The sequence below is a fragment of the Cherax quadricarinatus genome, chromosome 9 (assembly GCF_038502225.1).
Source record: "Cherax quadricarinatus isolate ZL_2023a chromosome 9, ASM3850222v1, whole genome shotgun sequence".
Taxonomy (NCBI): Eukaryota; Metazoa; Arthropoda; class Malacostraca; order Decapoda; family Parastacidae; genus Cherax; species Cherax quadricarinatus.
The window spans coordinates 62836217-62857668 of NC_091300.1; the positions used below are offsets into that span (position 1 = coordinate 62836217).

The 21452-nt window shown below is 38.1% G+C and overlaps 1 protein-coding gene across 2 annotated transcripts in view; it reads right to left on the minus strand.

Moving 5' to 3' along the window:
• The window catches only part of thoc5 (THO complex 5), a 70301-nt gene that overhangs the window by 18806 nt on the left and 30043 nt on the right, over positions 1-21452 (minus strand). For both annotated transcript variants that reach the window (XM_070083451.1, XM_070083453.1), the window contains exons 8-10: positions 19966-20092; positions 15826-15928; positions 3717-3942 (exon numbers count right to left, since the gene is read on the minus strand). In XM_070083451.1, coding sequence (XP_069939552.1) covers positions 3717-3942; positions 15826-15928; positions 19966-20092 — 456 coding nt within the window. The remainder of the gene's footprint in view (positions 1-3716; positions 3943-15825; positions 15929-19965; positions 20093-21452) is intronic.

Below are 21452 nucleotides of genomic sequence, written 5' to 3' on the forward strand. Positions count from 1 at the left end.
GGCCACCCTGCCTTGGTGGGAATCGGCCAGTGTGATAATAATAATAAATAAAAAAAATAAAAAAATAATCTGCAAATGATGATAAAAAAGTGTGATGGGTGTTTTTATCTATGTCTGCTATGAGGATGAGAAACGGCAAAGGTGCCAGGACAGTGCCTTGGGGCACTGAGCTTTTGACCTCGCTGATGCTGGATTTTGCTCTGTTTACTAATGCTTTTTGTGTTGTGTGTGTTAGGAACCTGGAAATCCATCTGCCTACCTTCCCCATAATGCCCATGGTCCTCATTTTGTGCGTTATCACTCCATGATCGTATTTGTCAAACACCTTAGCAAAATCTGTGTAAATCATATCTGCATTTTGGTCTCCTTCCAATGCCTCCATAATTCTGTCATAATGGTTCAGTAGCTGTGACAAGCATGATCATCCTGCTCTAACACCATGCTGGTTTGGGCTATGCTGGTTGTGCTGGCCCATGAAATTTGTAATCTGCCGTCTCATCACTCTTTCAAAGATTTTTATGATGTGAGAAGATAGGGGTACTGGTCTGTAATTTTTAGCTAGTCTCTACTACCTCCTTTATGCAAAATAGCTATGTCTACACTCTTTAAGGCCTCCTGTATTTCACCTAGATCTAAACTCTTTCTCCAAAGAATACTGAAGGCTCGTGCAAGTGGTACTTTGCACTTCTTTATGAAAAGAGCATTCCATGAATCTGGTCTAGGTGCTAAATGAGTGGGCATGTTGTCCATGTTGTAACCTTTCTTCCAATAGTTGCTTATATCTCACCCTAACTTCCTCTTCTCTTAGTTTATGAATTTTCACCTCTCTCTTATGTGCTGTTACCATTTTCATTTTTGCCCCCCCATCTACCTCTTATTCTAACTGTAGCTACTTCAAAATAATGATCTGATACATCTGTTTCCCCTCTATAAACATGCACATTCTGGTCTACCCATCAAGCTTTTATCCACCAATACATAATCCAACAAGCTACTTTCATTATGCACTATATTGTATCTGGTATACTTATTTATCCTCTTTTTCTTAAACTATGTATTACTTATTACCAAACCCCTTTCTATACATAGTTCAAATAAAGGCCCCCATTTTCATTTACCCCTGGTACTCCAAACTTACCTACTACTCCCTCCAGTTTTAACAACTTTAGCATTTAGTACCTCCACTACAAGCACTCTCTCACTTGGTTCAAAACTCCCTAAATACTCAATCAACATCTCCCTCTCTCCTCTACACTTATCTCTTCCCCAGATGTATAAACACTTACTATATCCACTTTTCACATTCAACCCTTATTTTACTCCACATAATCCTTGAATTTATACATTTAAATACCCTTTTTTCCTGCCAAAACTGATTCTTGAACATTACTGCTACTCTTCCTTAGCTCTAAATCTATTAGAAACCCCTGACCTAATTCCATTTATTTCTCCCCACTGAAACTCTCCTACCCCCTTCAGTTTTGTTTCACTTAGAGCCAAGACATCCAGGTTCTTTTCATTCATAACATCCACAATCATCTCTTTCTTATCATCTGCACTACATCCATGCACATTCAAACACATCCATGCACATTCAAACAGAGCTATGAAGAATTTGAAGGTGTCTTTGGATAATGACCTTCACACAGTGAGAATATGAAGCAAAAGGAAATAAAGAAACACATTAGAGAACTCAACAAACAAATGAATGATGATGTTGCAGGACTGGTTTCCTTATTCTTATTTTCATCAAGCTATACGGAAGAAGGGGTTACTAGCCCATTGCTCCCGGCATTTTAGCTGATTTTTACAACACGCATGGCTTATGTAGGAAAGATTCTTATTCCACTTCCCCATGGAAATGAAAAGAAATAATAAGAACAAGAACTATTAAGAAAAATAGAAGAAAACTCAGATGAAAGTGTTTACATAAATGTGTACATGCATGTGTAGTGTGATCTAAGTGTAAGTAGTAGCAAGATATACCTGTTATCTTGTGGTTTATGATACAGAAAAAAAGACAACAGCAGTCCTACCATTGTGTAAAATAAATACAGGTTTCAGTCTTACACTCATTTGGCAGGACAGCAGTACCTCCTTGGGTGGCTGTGTGTTTTAATATATCATGTAGCAACCTTCAGGTAGTAGGTTGGTAGACAGCAGCCAGCCAGGGAAGTACTACCATCCTGCCAGATGACTGTGAAACAGAAACCTGTAACTATTTTACATGATGGTAGGATTGCTGGTGTCTTTTTCTGTCTCATAAACACGCTAGATAACAGGGATATCTTGCTACTCCTACTTACACCTTGGTCACACTTCACAGACACGCACATGCATATATATATACATACATCTAGGTTTTTCTCCTTTTTCTAAATAGCTCTTGTTCTTCTTTATTTCCTCTATTGTCCATGGGGAAGCGGAAAAGAATCTTTCCTCCATAAGCCATGCGTGTCGTATGAGGCGACTAAAATGCCGGAGCAATGGGCTAGTAACCCCTTCTCCTGTAGACATTTACTAAAAAAGAGAAAAGAAAAACTTTATAAAACTGGGATGCTTGAATGTGCGTGGATGTAGTGCAGATGACAAGAAACAGATGATTGCTGATGTTATGAATGAAAAGAAGTTGGATGTCCTGGCCCTAAGCGAAACAAAGCTGAAGGGGGTAGGGGAGTTTCGGTGGGGGGAAATAAATGGGATTAAATCTGGAGTATCTGAGAGAGTTAGAGCAAAGGAAGGGGTAGCAGTAATGTTGAAGGATCAGTTATGGAAGGAGAAAAGAGAATATGAATGTGTAAATTCAAGAATTATGTGGATTAAAGTAAAGGTTGGATGCGAAAAGTGGGTCAAAGAGGGAAATGTATGAGAGTATAGTTTTACCAATGCTCTTATATGGGTGTGAAGCATGGGTGATGAATGTTGCAGCGAGGAGAAGGCTGGAGGCAGTGGAGATGTCATGTCTGAGGGCAATGTGTGGTGTGAATATAATGCAGAGAATTCGTAGTTTTGAAGTTAAGAGGAGGTGCGGGATTACCAAAACTGTTGTCCAGAGGGCTGAGGAAGGGTTGTTGAGGTGGTTCGGACATGTAGAGAGAATGGAGCGAAACAGAGTGACTTCAAGAGTGTATCAGTCTGTAGTGGAAGGAAGGAGGGGTAGGGGTCGGCCTAGGAAAGGTTGGAGGGAGGGGGTAAAGGAGGTTTTGTGTGCGAGGGGCTTGGACTTCCAGCAGGCATGCGTGAGCGTGTTTGATAGGAATGAATGGAGACAAATGGTTTTTAATACTTGACGTGCTGTTGGAGTGTGAGCAAAGTAACATTTATGAAGGGGTTCAAGGAAACCGGCAGGCCGGACTTGAGTCCTGGAGATGGGAAGTACAGTGCCTACACTCTGAAGGAGGGGTGTTAATGTTGCAGTTTAAAAACTGTAGTGTAAAGCACCCTTCTGGCAAGACTGATGAAGTGAATGATGGTGAAAGTTTTTCTTTTTCGGGCCACCCTGCCTTGGTGGGAATCGGCCAGTGTGATAATAATAATAAAATAATGTAGCAACCATACACATATTATACATTCCTTATTGTATTAGGCCACTTGCAATAAAAAGTGTCTCAACATTTCATAAGTATGTTCTCCACTTACGAAAATTATCTTTTTCCACTAAAAAGCGTCTTACTCTTCTTGAATGTTTTCTCTACTAATAATGAGAAGTGTCTTACCATCTCTTGAGTTTCTTCTCCAGTACCTGCAGACTGTTTAGAACTTGAGAATGACAAGCCTGCCAGTGTCTGTGCCCACTTGTATGGTCTACCAGTGGCACTGAGGTGGTCACAGAGGTTGATGCGTAGACGGTTCAGCTGGAAAAAGTTGGCAGGATTGGGCGATGTCTGTCCATCATCGTCAGGTAAGAGACAGTTCAAGAGAGTATCTCCACTGATCACATCTCTGAAAATTAAAATACATCATGGTAATGATTTCTCAGTGACTACTAATATACAAGCTCTCACCAATGTTTCTGAACATTATGAACACAATATATCTTAGTGTCATATTGAACGTGCAATCTTTAGCGTAGCCTTCAATATACTACCTGTGTTCAGAACCTCAAGTAACACAAACCCACAGAAACACTAAACATTCCTTGTGTTCAGAACCTCAATGAACACAAACCCACACACTAAACAACAGAAATTACATAGATTAATGAAAATTTGGACTTTATACTGAAGCATTCTTGAGTTTACTAAAGGGGAGCTACTAAATATCAGTTACCTCTCAGTGTAAGTTATCTTTCTTTTGTTGTGACATTCTAATTTTTAAGTTGTTCCATAAGCCTTTTCCCCTTCATTGTATTCTTGTAATAATGTTGGTAGAATTACTGACAATATGTTAGGTAAAAGGACACTAGTGCAACTAATGTGACACTTTATTGTGGCAATGTTTTGCTCTTCAAGAGCTTTGCCAAGCCATGTAACGGCCTGACAAAGCTCCTGGAGAGCGAAACATTGCCACAACAAAATGTCATACTAGTTGCATTTGTATCCTTTTACCTAGCTGTATGTTCTTTGTCTCCTGCATATTCTATGTGCTTTTTCTTCTGTACATTCCTCTACATTCTTTCTCTGAGGAATAGATTTTATACCTTATATGCTTGTGTACAGATCCTCCCAGACTTTACATCCGAGTTCTGTTTCGACCAGCCGGTCGGATCTTGAAATGGACAGACGTTGGAGCTTTGTCAGCATGGCATGTACAAGTCGTATACCTGTACAATATTCTTTTAACCCAATAAATTTCTGTAATGATTATTTCATTTTTTATCAACCTGCTTTATTACCTTAAGTTTCATTACTCACAAACTGATGTTCCTAACTTGTATGTATTATTTACAGACTTCACAAATTAAAATGCTGTATGGAATGTAGCCTAGACTAGGTCTATCAATTTTCTTGTTACTCATTAATTTAACATTATCTTTCACCATCATAGTCTTTTGATGATTTTAACAAACACAATACAGAAAACATATTTATCATTTTTTGTTTTCTATTTTATCATTTTTAAAATACCAAGAGTAATTTCTATATTCACATATTTTTTTTTAACATGTCGGCCATTTCCCACCAAAGCAGGGTGACCTAAAGAGAAAGAAAAACCCTAAACAGAAAGAAAAAAATTTCATCTTCATTCAGTACTTCCACCATCATTTATATATAGTCACTGTTTTTGCAGAAGCACTCAGATACAACTTTTTAGATGTCCCTCCAAAAAGCCAATATCCCAAGCCCCTCCTTTAAAGTGCAGGCTTTGTACTTCCCACCTCCAGGACTCAAGTCCGGCTAACCGGTTTTTGTGAATCCCTTCACAAAATATTACCCTGCTCACATTCCAACAGCTCATCAGGTTCCAAAAACCACTTGTCTCCATTCATTCCCATCTAACACGTTCATGCACAATTTCTGGAAAGTCAAAGCCCCTCACCCACAAAACCTCCTTTGCCCCCTCCCTCACCCCCTCCCTCCAACCTTTACTAGGATGACCCCTACCCTGCCTTCCTTCCCCTAAAGATTTATACACTCTCCAACTCATTCTACTTTGTTCCATCATCTCTAAATGACCAGACTGCCTCAACAACCCTTCTTCAGCCCTCTAATACTTTCAGTAACTCCACACCTTCTAATTTTCACACTATGAATTCTCTGCATAATAACCACACCACACACTGCCCTTCGACACGACATCCCCACTGAAAATTATACTTATGTGTACCTGTACCTAAATAAACTTACAGCATTATGCAGGGTGAGCACCCCGGCATAATGCTGTGGCAAAAATCAAAGGCATACCATACAGGGGGGTCTTTTTCGTCAGCGCATTATGCTGGGTAGCAGCCATTAGAATGATGTCACGGCCTGCCGCCACACTCCACAGTGACTCCTCAATGCTCACGTGGCTGCTGTGGTGAGAGGAAGTGTTGCACTTTTGTCTCTCATCCGCCCCATCTTCAGTTCGCTGCTCTCTTTGGTTTTGGGGCTATACATGTTTGATTATGGGTAAAAGGAAGTCTTAACACCAGAAACTATAGCTCAAATCATAGGGCCTCACAAAGCTGGGCACCACACAAAAGAAATAGTGGAGAATGTTGGTGTGTGTGTGAGCATTCAGTGAGGAACTGGGTGCAGTGTTTCAAGGCTGGTGGCTGTGTTGAGTTACCATCTGCCAAACCTCGGCCTGGCCCCTCGAAGAAGGCATCTGTTCGTACTTCAACTGTGTTAAAGAAGCTGTTAGAGAATACACCTATCATAATTGCTAGAAAATTGAAAGAAAACAACCCACATCTTCTCTCAGAGGTGTCTGTAAGAACTGTTAACAGACGTGTGTCAGAGCTGGACTACAGTAGTCACCACCAGGTTAAGAAACCAAACGTCTCCAAGCCACAGAAGAAACATAGGATGGATTATGCAAAGAAATATCTTCACTGGAATTCTCAACAGTGGTCTAAAGTACTTTGGAGTGATGAAGCAACCTTTATCATCACCTGTAACCGTGGGGGACATGTGTACCAGCCCAGAGGTAGTGACCCGTTAGACCCACGCTACACCTGTGAGACCACCAAACACCCAGACTTGCTCATGATTTGGAGGTGTTTCAGTGCTCAGAGTGTTGGTGAAGTCATTGCACTTCTCCTAAACCAGTATATGAGCTAGTATAATTACCTGGAGTTACTGTGTGACAATTTACATGAGGCGTTTGACAAGTGTGGGGCTACGATTTTTATGAAAGATAGTGCATCGTGTCATACTGCTAAATCTGTATTTCAGTGGCTTAAGGACTGTGAAGTGAGGTTCTTTAATGACTGGCCAGAAAATTCCCCAGACCTGAACCCTATTGAGAACCTCTGGTCAACAGTGAAATGAAGTTTACTGGGCAAGGATATCAGTTCCATCCCACGGTTGGTGGCTGCTCTACATGAGGCATGGAATAATATACCTCCCCAAACTCTCAAGAATTTGTGTGAGAGTCTTCCTACATGGCTGAGGTCCATGATTAACCCTTTCAGGGTCACCAGGCCCTCTCCGAGACTTGGTCTCAGGGTCACCAAATTTTCAAAAAAAAAAAATTATTTTTTCTAGTGAAAAGATAGAGAATCTTTTCCCAATCATAATGACACTAAAAGTATGAAATTTGATGGAAAACTTATGGAATTATGCTCATGCAAAGTTAGCGGTCTTGACGATGTTTACGCATCGGCAATTTTGCCTAATTTGAGCCCTATTTTCGGCCTATTCCAGTGTACTAGTCGACAAAAATCATAACTATTGCACTAGAACTCCATTTTTTCTATCGAATGAGTACAAGAAACCACCCATTTACTGATTTCAACTATCCAATAAAGTGGTCAGAATTTAGCAATTTTGCCAATTTCACACAAATTTCCAAAGATGCCAATTTCCAAATAGGGTCCAGAATAAACAAGAAAGACATTCCTGGCACTAAAATAACATTTCCTCTGTTTATTAGTCATGTCCCCACGCCCCTCTTACATTCTTTTGCTTTCCACTTTGAATTTTTATTCTCACAAAAATAGAAGATTTACTGTTATGCAGACTACTGCATTAGTGTAAAAAATGGTATAAATAATATCGGCGAACTTGTGAAAGAATATTAGACTCACCAGTTGACGTGTATTGGACGCTTGGCATGATTTGTTTACTTTTGAACTTTGGTAAAAATCAAACATTTCTGCTACTTTCAGCTAAATTTCAAGGTACTTTTCATTGTAAAACCAGTCAAAATCATCTCAATTTCTGTAATATGTCTTCCATTCTATAAAATGAGACCAGGAAAACTAGAATACAACAATAAATGCCATATGAAAATACAGTGCAAAGTCGCTGTTTTAATCCAAAAACACGGTCAAAGTTTTTTTTTCTCATTATGCACTGTGTGCTGCAGGATTTTTTTTATACTGTGCACACTGACCACATAGACCCATTCTTTCATATGTAGGCCTACCAGCTTTCTCTCACTAGATTTGAGGGCGCTAGAATTTAGGCGCACTAGTACGTCAAAAACCCTGGTGCGTAAGCCGTACTAGTACGGCCAAAACCCTGAAAGGGTTAAGCATAAAAGACACAGCAGCAAGTATTAAAACCTTAGTAAGTATGCAAATATATGTATTATAATCTTTCATGGTATGTGTTTGTGTTTTGGTATGTTTGTGCAGGAGGGGCGGCATAATGCTATGACTAACACTGTACATGCTGTGCTGGCATGCTGGTACAAATTAAAATCACTAAGAGTGTCTCACTAATCTTTAAGATATCATATTAATAACAATAATAATAATCACTCTAGGCACTTTAAATGTTGTATATAACATTATTATAGACATTTTCATTAATCCATCTATAAGAACATAAGGAGGAACACTGCAACAGGCCTAATGGCCCATGCGAGGAAGGTCCAAATCGCCTACCAACTGTTATTTATTCTACTGCAATAACGTGAAGACAACTTGTCCACAATGCAAGGTGTTTGTATTATGGGGAAAAAGTTTCACAAACACATGTATTATGCAAAGGGAATGCATATGAACTGTGTTTAACCACCCATTACCTGTTCATTCTCAGTTTGTTTACATTTTCCATGTCTCTCATTCTCTCTCGTTTACTACGACATCTAGGGTAAGTTGTGATAAAAAGAGGGGGGTTAAGGTACCTAGAGATTAGCAGAGAGCATGCATAGTTCCTTTGTATAAAGGCAAAGGGGACAAAAGTGAGTGCAAAAATTATAGGGGAATAAGTCTGTTGAGTTGTAGATAGTAGGTTGGTAGACAGCAACTGCCCAGGGAGGTACTACCGTCCTGCCAAGTGAGTGTAAAACGGAAGCCTGTAATTGTTTTACACGATGGTAGGATTGCTGGTGTCTTCTTTTTCTGTCTCATACACATGCAAGATTTCAGGTACGTCTTGCTACTTCTACTTACACTTAGGTCACACTACACATACATGTACAAGCATATATATACACACCCCTTTGGGTTTTCTTCTATTTTCTTTCTAGTTCTTATTCTTGTTTATTTCCTCTTACCTCCATGTGGAAGTGGAATAGAATTCTTTCTCCGTAAGCCATGCGTGTTGTAAGAGGCGACTAATATGCCGGGAGCAAGGGGCTAGTAACCCCTTCTCCTGTATATATTAATAAATGTAAAAGGAGAAAATTTTGTTTTTCCTTTTGGGCCACCCCGCCTCGGTGGGATACGGCCGGTGTGTTGAAAGAAAGAAACAAAGTCTGTCGAGTTGTAGGTAGTAGGTTGGTAGACAGCAACCGCCCAGGGAGGCACTACCGTCCTGCCAAGCGAGTGTAAAACGGAAGCCTGTAATTGTTTTACATGATGGTAGGATTGCTGGCGTCTTTTTTTCTGTCTCATAAACATGCAAGACTTCAGGTACGTCTTGCTACTTCTACTAACACTTAGGTCACACTACACATACAAGTACAAACATATATATACACACCCATCTGGGTTTTCTTTCTAGTTCTTGTTCTTGTTCATTTCCTCTTACTTCCATGGGGAAGTGGAACAGAATTATTCCTCCATAAGCCATGCGTGTTGTAAGAGGCGACTAACATGCCGGGAGCAAGGGGCTAGTAACCTCTTCTCCTGTATATATTAATAAATGTAAAAGGAGAAACTTTTGTTTTTCCTTTTGGGCCACCCCGCCTCAGTGGGATACAGCCGGTGTGTTGAAAGAAAGAAACAAAGTCTGTTGAGTTGTAGGTAGTAGGTTGGTAGACAGCAACCGCCCAGGGAGGTACTACCGTCCTGCCAAGTGAGTGTAAAATGAAAGCCTGTAATTGTTTTACATGATGGTAGGATTGCTGGTGTCCATTTTTATATCATGAACATGCAAAGTTTCAGGTACGTCTTGCTTCTTCTACTTACACTTAGGTCACACTACACATACATATACAAGCATATATATACACACACCCCTCTGAGTTTTCTGCTATTTTCTTACTAGTTCTTCTTCTTGTTTATTTCCTCTGATCTCCATGGGGAAGTGAAACAGAATTCTTCCTCCATAAGCCATGCATGTTGTAAGAGGAGACTAAAATGCCGGGAGCAAGGGGCTAGTAACCCCTTCTCCTGTACAAATTACTAAATTTAAAAAGAAAAACTTTCGTTTTTCTTTTTGGGCCACCCTGCCTTGATGGGATACGGCCGGTTTGTTGAAAAAAAAAAATTATTTAGAGACCTTAAAAAATTTAGTAAATTTTTTAAGGTAAGTAATGAGTGTACTGGTTGTGCATTTTACTTTTTACAGTTTTTATACCAAATTCTATTGCCTCGGTGGGAGACGGCCGACTTGTTGAAAAAAAAAAAAATATATATATATATATATATATATATATATATATATATATATATATATATATATATATATATATATATATATATATATATATATATTTTTTTTTTTTTTTCTTCAACAAGTCGGCCGTCTCCCACCGAGGCAGGGTGACCCAAAAAAAAGAAAGAAAATCCCCAAAAAGAAAATACTTTCATCATCATTCAACACTTTCACCACACTCGCACATTATCACTGTTTTTGCAGAGGTGCTCAGAATACAACCGTCTAGAAGCATACACACATAAAGATACACAACATATCCCTCCAAACTGCCAATATCCCAAACCCCTCCTTTAAAGTGCAGGCATTGTACTTCCCATTTCCAGGACTCAAGTCCGACTATATGAAAATAACCGGTTTCCCTGAATCCCTTCACTAAATATTACCCTGCTCACACTCCAACAGATCGTCAGGTCCCAAGTACCATTCGTCTCCATTCACTCCTATCTAACACGCTCACGCACGCTTGCTGGAAGTCCAAGCCCCTTACCCACAAAACCTCCTTTACCCCCTCTCTCCAACCCTTTATATATATATATATAGTAGGTTGGTAGACAGCAACCACCCAGGGAAGTACTACCGTCCTGCCAGATGACTGTGAAACAAAAACCTGTAACTGTTTTGCATGATGGTAGGATTGCTGGTTTCTTTTTCTGTCTCATAAACACGCTAAGATAACAGGGATATCTTGCTACTCCTACTTACACTTTGGTCACACTTCACAGACACGCACATGCATATATATATATACATACATCTAGGTTTTTCTCCTTTTTCTAAATAGCTCTTGTTCTTTTTTATTTCTTCTATTGTCCATGGGGAAGTGGAAAAGAATCTTTCCTCCGTAAGCCATGCGTGTCGTATGAGGCGACTAAAATGCCGGGAGCAATGGGCTAGTAACCCCTTCTCCTGTAAACAATTACTAAAAAAGAGAAGAAGAAAAACTTTATAAAACTGGGTTGCTTAAATGTGCGTGGATGTAGTGCGGATGACAAGAAACAGATGATTGCTGATGTTATGAATGAAAAGAAGTTGGATGTCCTGGCCCTAAGCGAAACAAAGCTGAAGGGGGTAGGAGAGTTTCAGTGGGGGGAAATAAATGGGATTAAATCTGGAGTATCTGAGAGAGTTAGAGCAAAGGAAGGGGTAGCAGTAATGTTAAATGATCAGTTATGGAAGGAGAAAAGAGAATATGAATGTGTAAATTCAAGAATTATGTGGATTAAAGTAAAGGTTGGATGCGAGAAGTGGGTCATAATAAGCGTGTATGCACCTGGAGAAGAGAGGAATGCAGAGGAGAGAGAGAGATTTTGGGAGATGTTAAGTGAATGTATAGGAGCCTTTGAACCAAGTGAGAGAGTAATTGTGGTAGGGGACTTGAATGCTAAAGTAGGAGAAACTTTTAGAGAGGGTGTGGTAGGTAAGTTTGGGGTGCCAGGTGTAAATGATAATGGGAGCCCTTTGATTGAACTTTGTATAGAAAGGGGTTTAGTTATAGGTAATACATATTTTAAGAAAAAGAGGATAAATAAGTATACACGATATGATGTAGGGCGAAATGACAGTAGTTTGTTGGATTATGTATTGGTAGATAAAAGACTGTTGAGTAGACTTCAGGATGTACATGTTTATAGAGGGGCCACAGATATATCAGATCACTTTCTAGTTGTAGCTACACTGAGAGTAAAAGGTAGATGGGATACAAGGAGAATAGAAGCATCAGGGAAGAGAGAGGTGAAGGTTTATAAACTAAAAGAGGAGGCAGTTAGGGTAAGATATAAACAGCTATTGGAGGATAGATGGGCTAATGAGAGCATAGGCAATGGGGTCGAAGAGGTATGGGGTAGGTTTAAAAATGTAGTGTTAGAGTGTTCAGCAGAAGTTTGTGGTTACAGGAAAGTGGGTGCAGGAGGGAAGAGGAGCGATTGGTGGAATGATGATGTAAAGAGAGTAGTAAGGGAGAAAAAGTTAGCATATGAGAAGTTTTTACAAAGTAGAAGTGATGCAAGGAGGGAAGAGTATATGGAGAAAAAGAGAGAGGTTAAGAGAGTGGTGAAGCAATGTAAAAAGAGAGCAAATGAGAGAGTGGGTGAGATGTTATCAACAAATTTTGTTGAAAATAAGAAAAAGTTTTGGAGTGAGATTAACAAGTTAAGAAAGCCTAGAGAACAAATTGATTTGTCAGTTAAAAATAGGAGAGGAGAGTTATTAAATGGAGAGTTAGAGGTATTGGGAAGATGGAAGGAATATTTTGAGGAATTGTTAAATGTTGATGAAGATAGGGAAGCTGTGATTTCGTGTATAGGGCAAGGAGGAATAACATCTTGTAGGAGTGAGGAAGAGCCAGTTGTGAGTGTGGGGGAACTTCGTGAGGCAGTAGGTAAAATGAAAGGGGGTAAGGCAGCCGGGATTGATGGGATAAAGATAGAAATGTTAAAAGCAGGTGGGGATATAGTTTTGGAGTGGTTGGTGCAATTATTTAATAAATGTATGGAAGAGGGTAAGGTACCTAGGGATTGGCAGAGAGCATGCATAGTTCCTTTGTATAAAGGCAAAGGGGATAAAAGAGAGTGCAAAAATTATAGGGGGATAAGTCTGTTGAGTGTACCTGGTAAAGCGTATGGTAGAGTTATAATTGAAAGAATTAAGAGTAAGACGGAGAATAGGATAGCAGATGAACAAGGAGGCTTTAGGAAAGGTAGGGGGTGTGTGGACCAGGTGTTTACAGTGAAACATATAAGTGAACAGTATTTAGATAAGGCTAAAGAGGTCTTTGTGGCATTTATGGATTTGGAAAAGGCGTATGACAGGGTGGATAGGGGGGCAATGTGGCAGATGTTGCAAGTGTATGGTGTAGGAGGTAGGTTACTGAAAGCAGTGAAGAGTTTTTACGAGGATAGTGAGGCTCAAGTTAGAGTATGTAGGAAAGAGGGAAATTTTTTCCCAGTAAAAGTAGGCCTTAGACAAGGATGTGTGATGTCACCGTGGTTGTTTAATATATTTATAGATGGGGTTGTAAGAGAAGTAAATGCGAGGGTCTTGGCAAGAGGCGTGGAGTTAAAAGATAAAGAATCACACACAAAGTGGGAGTTGTCACAGCTGCTCTTTGCTGATGACACTGTGCTCTTGGGAGATTCTGAAGAGAAGTTGCAGAGATTGGTGGATGAATTTGGTAGGGTGTGCAAAAGAAGAAAATTAAAGGTGAATACAGGAAAGAGTAAGGTTATGAGGATAACAAAAAGATTAGGTGATGAAAGATTGAATATCAGATTGGAGGGAGAGAGTATGGAGGAGGTGAACGTATTCAGATATTTGGGAGTGGACGTGTCAGCGGATGGGTCTATGAAAGATGAGGTGAATCATAGAATTGATGAGGGAAAAAGAGTGAGTGGTGCACTTAGGAGTCTGTGGAGACAAAGAACTTTGTCCTTGGAGGCAAAGAGGGGAATGTATGAGAGTATAGTTTTACCAACGCTCTTATATGGGTGTGAAGCGTGGGTGATGAATGTTGCAGCGAGGAGAAGGCTGGAGGCAGTGGAGATGTCATGTCTGAGGGCAATGTGTGGTGTGAATATAATGCAGAGAATTCGTAGTTTGGAAGTTAGGAGGAGGTGCGGGATTACCAAAACTGTTGTCCAGAGGGCTGAGGAAGGGTTGTTGAGGTGGTTCGGACATGTAGAGAGAATGGAGCGAAACAGAATGACTTCAAGAGTGTATCAGTCTGTAGTGGAAGGAAGGCGGGGTAGGGGTCGGCCTAGGAAGGGTTGGAGGGAGGGGGTAAAGGAGGTTTTGTGTGCGAGGGGCTTGGACTTCCAGCAGGCATGCGTGAGCGTGTTTGATAGGAGTGAATGGAGACAAATGGTTTTTAATACTTGACGTGCTGTTGGAGTGTGAGCAAAGTAACATTTATGAAGGGATTCAGGGAAACCGGCAGGCCGGACTTGAGTCCTGGAGATGGGAAGTACAGTGCCTGCACTCTGAAGGAGGGGTGTTAATGTTGCAGTTTAAAAACTGTAGTGTAAAGCACCCTTCTGGCAAGACAGTGATGGAGTGAATGATGGTGAAAGTTTTTCTTTTTCGGGCCACCCTGCCTTGGTGGGAATCGGCCGGTGTGATAAAAAAAATATATATATATATATATTTTTATATATATATATATTTTTATATATATATTTTTATATATATATTTTTATATATATATTTTTATATATATATTTTTATATATATATTTTTATATATATATTTTTATATATATATTTTTATATATATATTTTTATATATATATATATTTTTATATATATATATATATATATTTATATATATATTTTTATATATATATTTTTATATATATATATTTTTATATGTTGGAGTGTGAGCAGGGTAATATTTAGTGAAGGGATTCAGGGAAACCGGTTATTTTCATATAGTCGGACTTGAGTCCTGGAAATGGGAAGTACAATGCCTGCACTTTAAAGGAGGGGTTTGGGATATTGGCAGTTTGGAGGGATATGTTGTGTATCTTTATATGTGTATGCTTCTAGACTGTTGTATTCTGAGCACCTCTGCAAAAACAGTGATAATGTGCGAGTGTGGTGAAAGTGTTGAATGATGATGAAAGTATTTTCTTTTTGGGGATTTTCTTTCTTTTTTGGGTCACCCTGCCTCGGTGTTGAAAAAAAAAAAATATATATATATATATAATATATATATATATATATGACATGTTATCAGCTATTTATATGCATTTAAAGGTGAAAAAGGGGTGATTCACTTCACGGCAATTTCTGTTTTACAGCAGTAGCCTGTAACCTAACCTGCCATATAAATGATGACCCTCTAGTAAAGTATATGCCCAAGAAGCAATGTACTCTTTGGGCCTTCAGTTTATTGTATATCCTGGGCCGTAATACTGAAATTTAGATTAGAATCTGCATATGCATTTGATCAACATTAACAACCTCCTTAAATGTTAAAGCATGTTGTGTAACTAAAACCTCTAACAAACTGTCAGAAATACTCTCATAACAAGGAGCTTTCTAAAAAGCTTGTCACTAATGTCACCTTATTTGCATCAACTGTCAGTCATTCTTTATAGAAATAAAGTTTTCTTTACATAGTTTTCACTAAATGTTGTGTACTATTTAAGCACAAGATCATCTACATGGTTATCACTTCAAGCACAAGATCATCTACATGGTTATCACTTCAAGCACAAGATCATCTACATGGTTATCACATCGAGCACAAGATCATCTACAAGGTTATCACAATGTTCCACACAAGTCATCCATACCTTGGGAGACGAGACATCTTCATTCAAATTAAGATGTGCTCTCAAGCCCAATTCATTTAATCATACAAAATGCAATAAGTTAGACAGATACAAAGCAGACAACAGCAGTAATCTTACGTTATGGCAGACTTGGTCTTCTCATGGAGATGAACTGAGCACTTGGCTGTCACTATACGCAATGTCTGCATGTAGAAAAATGAAACGCACACGCTGTTTCCTTCTGAAAAAATGAACATAGAAATAAGAAGATAGAGAAGCATGTAAACTATCACCCAGTACTTCTGGACATATTGTTATTCCTTACATATTAGTAAGGGTTCACATACATGTATAACACACACTTTTAAAATTGCAACTTAACAACTCATGCCATCATCTGCCTCTTCTTACACAGGACAGACCTTGAGAAACCTAGAGACACAAAACACAAAAGAGTTGTCATGGCTACCACCATGGTGAACACACAACAAGTCATCACTACCTCAAATAACCCCAATGTCACTGATAAAACAACCTTTCAGTGAACTCCTGCACTCTGCATAGTAAAAACTATACATGCATTTGCTCAATATCATGAACATGGATAAAACATTATAATCAATCTATATTTACTCTCAATATCTGTAATCCTCTCAAATGTTAATCATTTCATTGTGTCCACCTTAAGTTAATAATCAAAACTGTAATTCTTCTCTACTAAACTTATTAAAGCCATATAGCATGAACTAATAGAATATTAAATTTTCTTGTAATCATTGTAACTCAACTAATGACCATATGTACAATTACTGCACTGTTATTGCCTTATTAATCTTAAGTTAGATTTAAGTTTGCCCAAAATGCTCTGCATATAGAGGGGCTTTTGGAATGTACACCCAACTGTTATACGCCTTTGTACAAACATGTATCACGCTAAAATAAAAATTATTATTATTATTATTAAATCTAACTTCATCCTATGTGACAAACAAGATCTTCAATACCTTAAGGATATTACTGAATGCACAAATAACCCACATATGGAAGAATGAAACTTACACGTAACGACTTTTCGATCCATGTGTAGTATGACTTAATTGTATATAAAAGTATCAAGATATATCTATTATCTTGAGAGTTTTTGAGATAGAAAAAAAGGCACCAGCACTCCTACCATCATGTAAAACAAATACAGGTTTCTGTCTCACACTCATTTTGTATGACAGTAGAACTTCCCCTGGGTGGTTGCTGTCTACCAACCTACTACTATAATGTTCAGTAATATAGAATAAAAACTGAAAACTCACAATACCCTGATTGGAACAATACACAAATAACCTGTAAATAGGAAAATGACACATGATGACATTTCGGTCCAACTTGGATCATTAACCAGTTAACCTGTTCACTGTCACAACCCTTGCTCTCGAGCTTGCTCTTAGTGTCGAAGAATTAAAAAAAAAAAAAAAAGTAATGTTTTCTGACGAAATGATTGAGAATCTTTTTCCAATGGTAATGAAACCAAAAGTACGAAATTTGATGGAAAACTTGTAGAATTACGCTCTCGCAAAGTTACGGTGATTTCCACAACTTTGAGCCCTATTTTTGGCCAATTCCATTGTTCCAGTCAACCAAACTCAGAGCTACTTCACTAGAACTCCTTTTGTTCTATCGATTGAGTACAAGAAACTGCCCCTTTACCAATTTAAACTACCCAATAAAGTGATCTGAAATTGGTAATTTGGGCAATTTCTTACGAAATTCAAGAAAGGTCAATTTCAAAATAGAGTCCAGAATTAACAATGCAAACATTCTGAACACTAAAATAACATTTTCTCTGTTCATTAGTCATGTCTCCAGGCCCCTCTTATATTACGTTTGCTTTCCATTTTGAACTTTTATTCACATAAAAAATAGAACATCTATTGTTAAGCAGACTACTGCATTATTGTAAAAATTATATAAATAATATCAACCCATTTGTGAAAGCATATCAGCCCCACCAATTGACATGCATTGGACGTGTGAAGTGATCTGTTTACTCTTGAACATCAGCAAATATCGAACCTTTCCACTATTTTCAGTTCAATTTCAAGGTACTTTTAGTCTGTAAACCATTCAAAATCATCTCTATTATCTGTAATATATCTTTCATTCTATCAAATGAGACCAAGAAAATTAGAATACAACCATAAGTACCACACGAAAATACACTGCAAGTCGCTGTTTTCAATCAAAAACACTGTTGCAGTTTTTTTATCATTATGCATTGCATGCTGCAGGATTTTTTTTACACAGTGAACACTGACCACTCAGACCCATTCTCTCGTATACAGGCCAACCAGCTATCTCCTGCAAGACTAAAAGCCACTAGAATTTTGGCATTGTATTATGGGACCAACACTGGCTTGCAAGCCGTAATATTATGGGACTGACAGTGAAAGGATTAATCGTCCAAGTTGAACCATAAACTAATTAAGGGGTAAGGTTTCGGATATTGTCTGTTCGGAGTGACATCTAAACTGTCGTATCTCAGCACCTCTGCAAAGACAGTGATTACGTATGATGGTAAAAGTGTTGAATGGTGATGAAAGTTTTTTGTCTTTCTTTCTTTTTGGGTCAACCTGCCTTGGTGTGAAACACCCAATGTGTTTAAAAAAAAAATGATCAAACATTAAATAACAATAGTCAAGGATCTCGAAAAACTTGTAGAGACAGCAATATTCCCAGAAGACTGACTGGGTATTAAAAATATCTTAACTAAGATATTTTTAATACCCAATCAGTCATAAAATGAGAAATACAAGAAAAAAAAAAAACTAAAGATGATGACAGTCCATCACAACAGATAAATCAAATTGCCCAGGGGTTAAGAATAACTTACGACCATACTAGAAAACAAGACCACATCCAAGATAACACAGCACAACATAATGAATCCCTTGATGAAATTGACCAACAGAGACAAACTTTATCACAGCAAAAAGTACCAACCTATCTCCTGATCCTCAATACAAGGACTGCACACAAATGCCAGTGAACTTTATAAATAAAATGTGCAGTGTTATATTCGATAACAAAATAACACCACAATACATACATCTGGCAAACATATATCAGGAGGAGCACAACAACTATTGCTAAAATTTAACAATACTTCAACAAAATTGCACCTAATGAAGTTTGCAATTTCTCACAGATAAAATTTCTGTGTTAAGAAGTGTATCACAAAAAAAAAAAAGTACCAAAACATGTTCCACAGCCGAGACTATGACAAAAACAAAACAAGCTAGAACTAATTCACCAATAATTCATATTTGTACAAATTGCCAAGTGTTAAACAATACATTTTCTCTTTATATCACACTATTCTTCATGTGTATCATAAGAGGCAACTAAAATGTTGCAAAAAAAGAGAAAAACTTTCATTTCTTCTTGTTTGGGTCACCCTGCCTCTGTGGAACATTAGTCTTGTTCTGTGTGGACTATTTTCTTTTGTTTTCTTGCAATTACTGATTATAACACATCTGCAACTGTGATACAAGTTTTTTTTATACTGATTACTGATACTACGTACTTGTTGAAAATGAGAAAAAGTTTTGGAGTGAGATTAATAAGTTGAGAAAGCCTAGGGAACAAATGTATTTGTTAGTTAAAAAATAGGAGAGTTATTAAAGGGAGAGTCAGAGGTATTGGAAAGATGGGGGGAATATTTTGAGGAATTGTTAAATGTTGATGAAGATAGGGAAGCTGTGATTTTGTGTAAAGGGCAAGGAGGAATAACATCTTGTAGGAGTGAGGAAGAGCCAGTTGTGAGTGTGGAGGAAGTGCGTGGAGCAGTGGGAAGAATGAAAGGGGGTAAAGCAGCTGGGATTGATGGGATAGAGATAGAAATGTTAAAAGCATGTGGGGATATAGTTTTGGAGTGGTTTGTGTTTTTATTTAATAAATGTATGGAAGAAGGTAAGGTACCTAGGGACTGGCAGAGAGCATGCATAGTTCCTTTGTATAAAGGCAAAGGGGACAAAAGAGTAAAAATTATAGAGGAAGAAGTTTGTCGAGTATACCTGGTAAAGTGTATGGCAGAGTTATTATTGAAAGAATTAAGAGTAAGATGGAGAGCAGGATAGCAGGCATGTATAGGAGGCCTGGGTTACAGTTTCAATTAGTGCCTCTAATCAGAGGCACTAACTGTAACCTGACTGAATTACTTCCCTTGGACCACTGTTTGAGCCCCTCATCCATCCTTCTGTTTATTCATCATAAGTGGTTGTTTACCTTTAGTGCTGACATTGATCTTAACACAAAGTGGATGTAGTCCCAGCATTTGCTTCACTCCATCGTCTATTTCTTCTGTGTCCATTTTCTGGGCTTTGCGATTGCGCTTCTTACGAGACAGATTCTCCTGTTGAAAATCAAAATTTCGTTGCAGAATAATTGCAACACCAAGCAGTCACCAGTCTGACCCACATAACAAATTTCACATTTTACACAAGGGATCTTGTAGATGAAGCTACCAATATTTTTTGATGCATTCTTTATCAAGATTTTATGACAACTTGGCTTATTACCCCTACATGGAAATTAAAAATTTTGCGAGTGTGACAAATTAAAAGAGAATGTTTTTCTTAAAATAGCTACTTAAAGAAAATTAAATCAAAAGTAAACTTTCGATTTTATGGTGAGCTGAAGTTAGCAAAAAATGATAATTGTAGGCAACAGCTGTGTAAATGATTTGTAGGCAACAGCTGTGTAAATTATTTGTAGGCAACAGCTGTGTAAATGATTTGTAGGAAACAGCTGTGTAAATGATTTGTAGGCAACAGCTGTGTAAATGATTTGTAAGCAACAGCTATGCAAATTATTTGTAGGAAACATCTGTGTAAATGATTTGTTGGCAACAGCTGTGTAAACAACTTGTGGGCAATAGCTTGTAAATGATTTGTTGGCAACAGCTGTGTAAATTATTTGTATGCAACAGCTTGTAAACGATTTGTAGGCAACAGTTGTGTAAATAATTTGTAGGCAACAACTGTGTAAATGATTTGTAGGTAACAGCTGTGCAAATAATTTGCAGGCAACAGCTGTGTAAATGATGATTTGTAGGAAACAGCTGTGTAAATAATTTGTATGCAACAGTTGTGCAAATGATTTGTAGACAACAGCTGTGTAAATAATTTGTAGGGAACAGCTGTATAATAATTTGTAGGCAACAGCTGTGTAAATGATTTGTATGCAACAACTTTTCACAAGGCAGTCTTTGATTTCACTCTGATCACTATTATTCCGGGTTCTATTTGTTAGAGAATTACATATCCATTTGTCTGCATTTCCAGTTATTGTTCTGCATGCATTTCCTGAGCTACAGCACAATGGCTGCACATATCAAAGGTGTCAGCAAAATATGTGTACACAACTGCATTTTGCTTGTTTTCAATACATCCAAGACAATGTTGTAATGGTCTAGCAATTGCAAGATGCAAGAGCGACCTGCTCTAAACTCATATTGTCCTGGTTGCTCAACTGTTAGAAATTCATGTAAGTAGCAATCTTGCTGCTTAGAACTTTTTCAAAGAGTTTCATAATGTGTAACATTAGTATTTAAGTTGACAGTTTTTTGCAATTGCATTACTGCTACCTTTGTGGAGTGAGGCAATAGCAGTGATTTTAACCCTTAAACTGACCAAACAGATCTACGTTCACATGCGTAGTGATCCAAAAGTAGATCTATTTTTTTTACATATTTCCAAACATTAAAAAAAAAA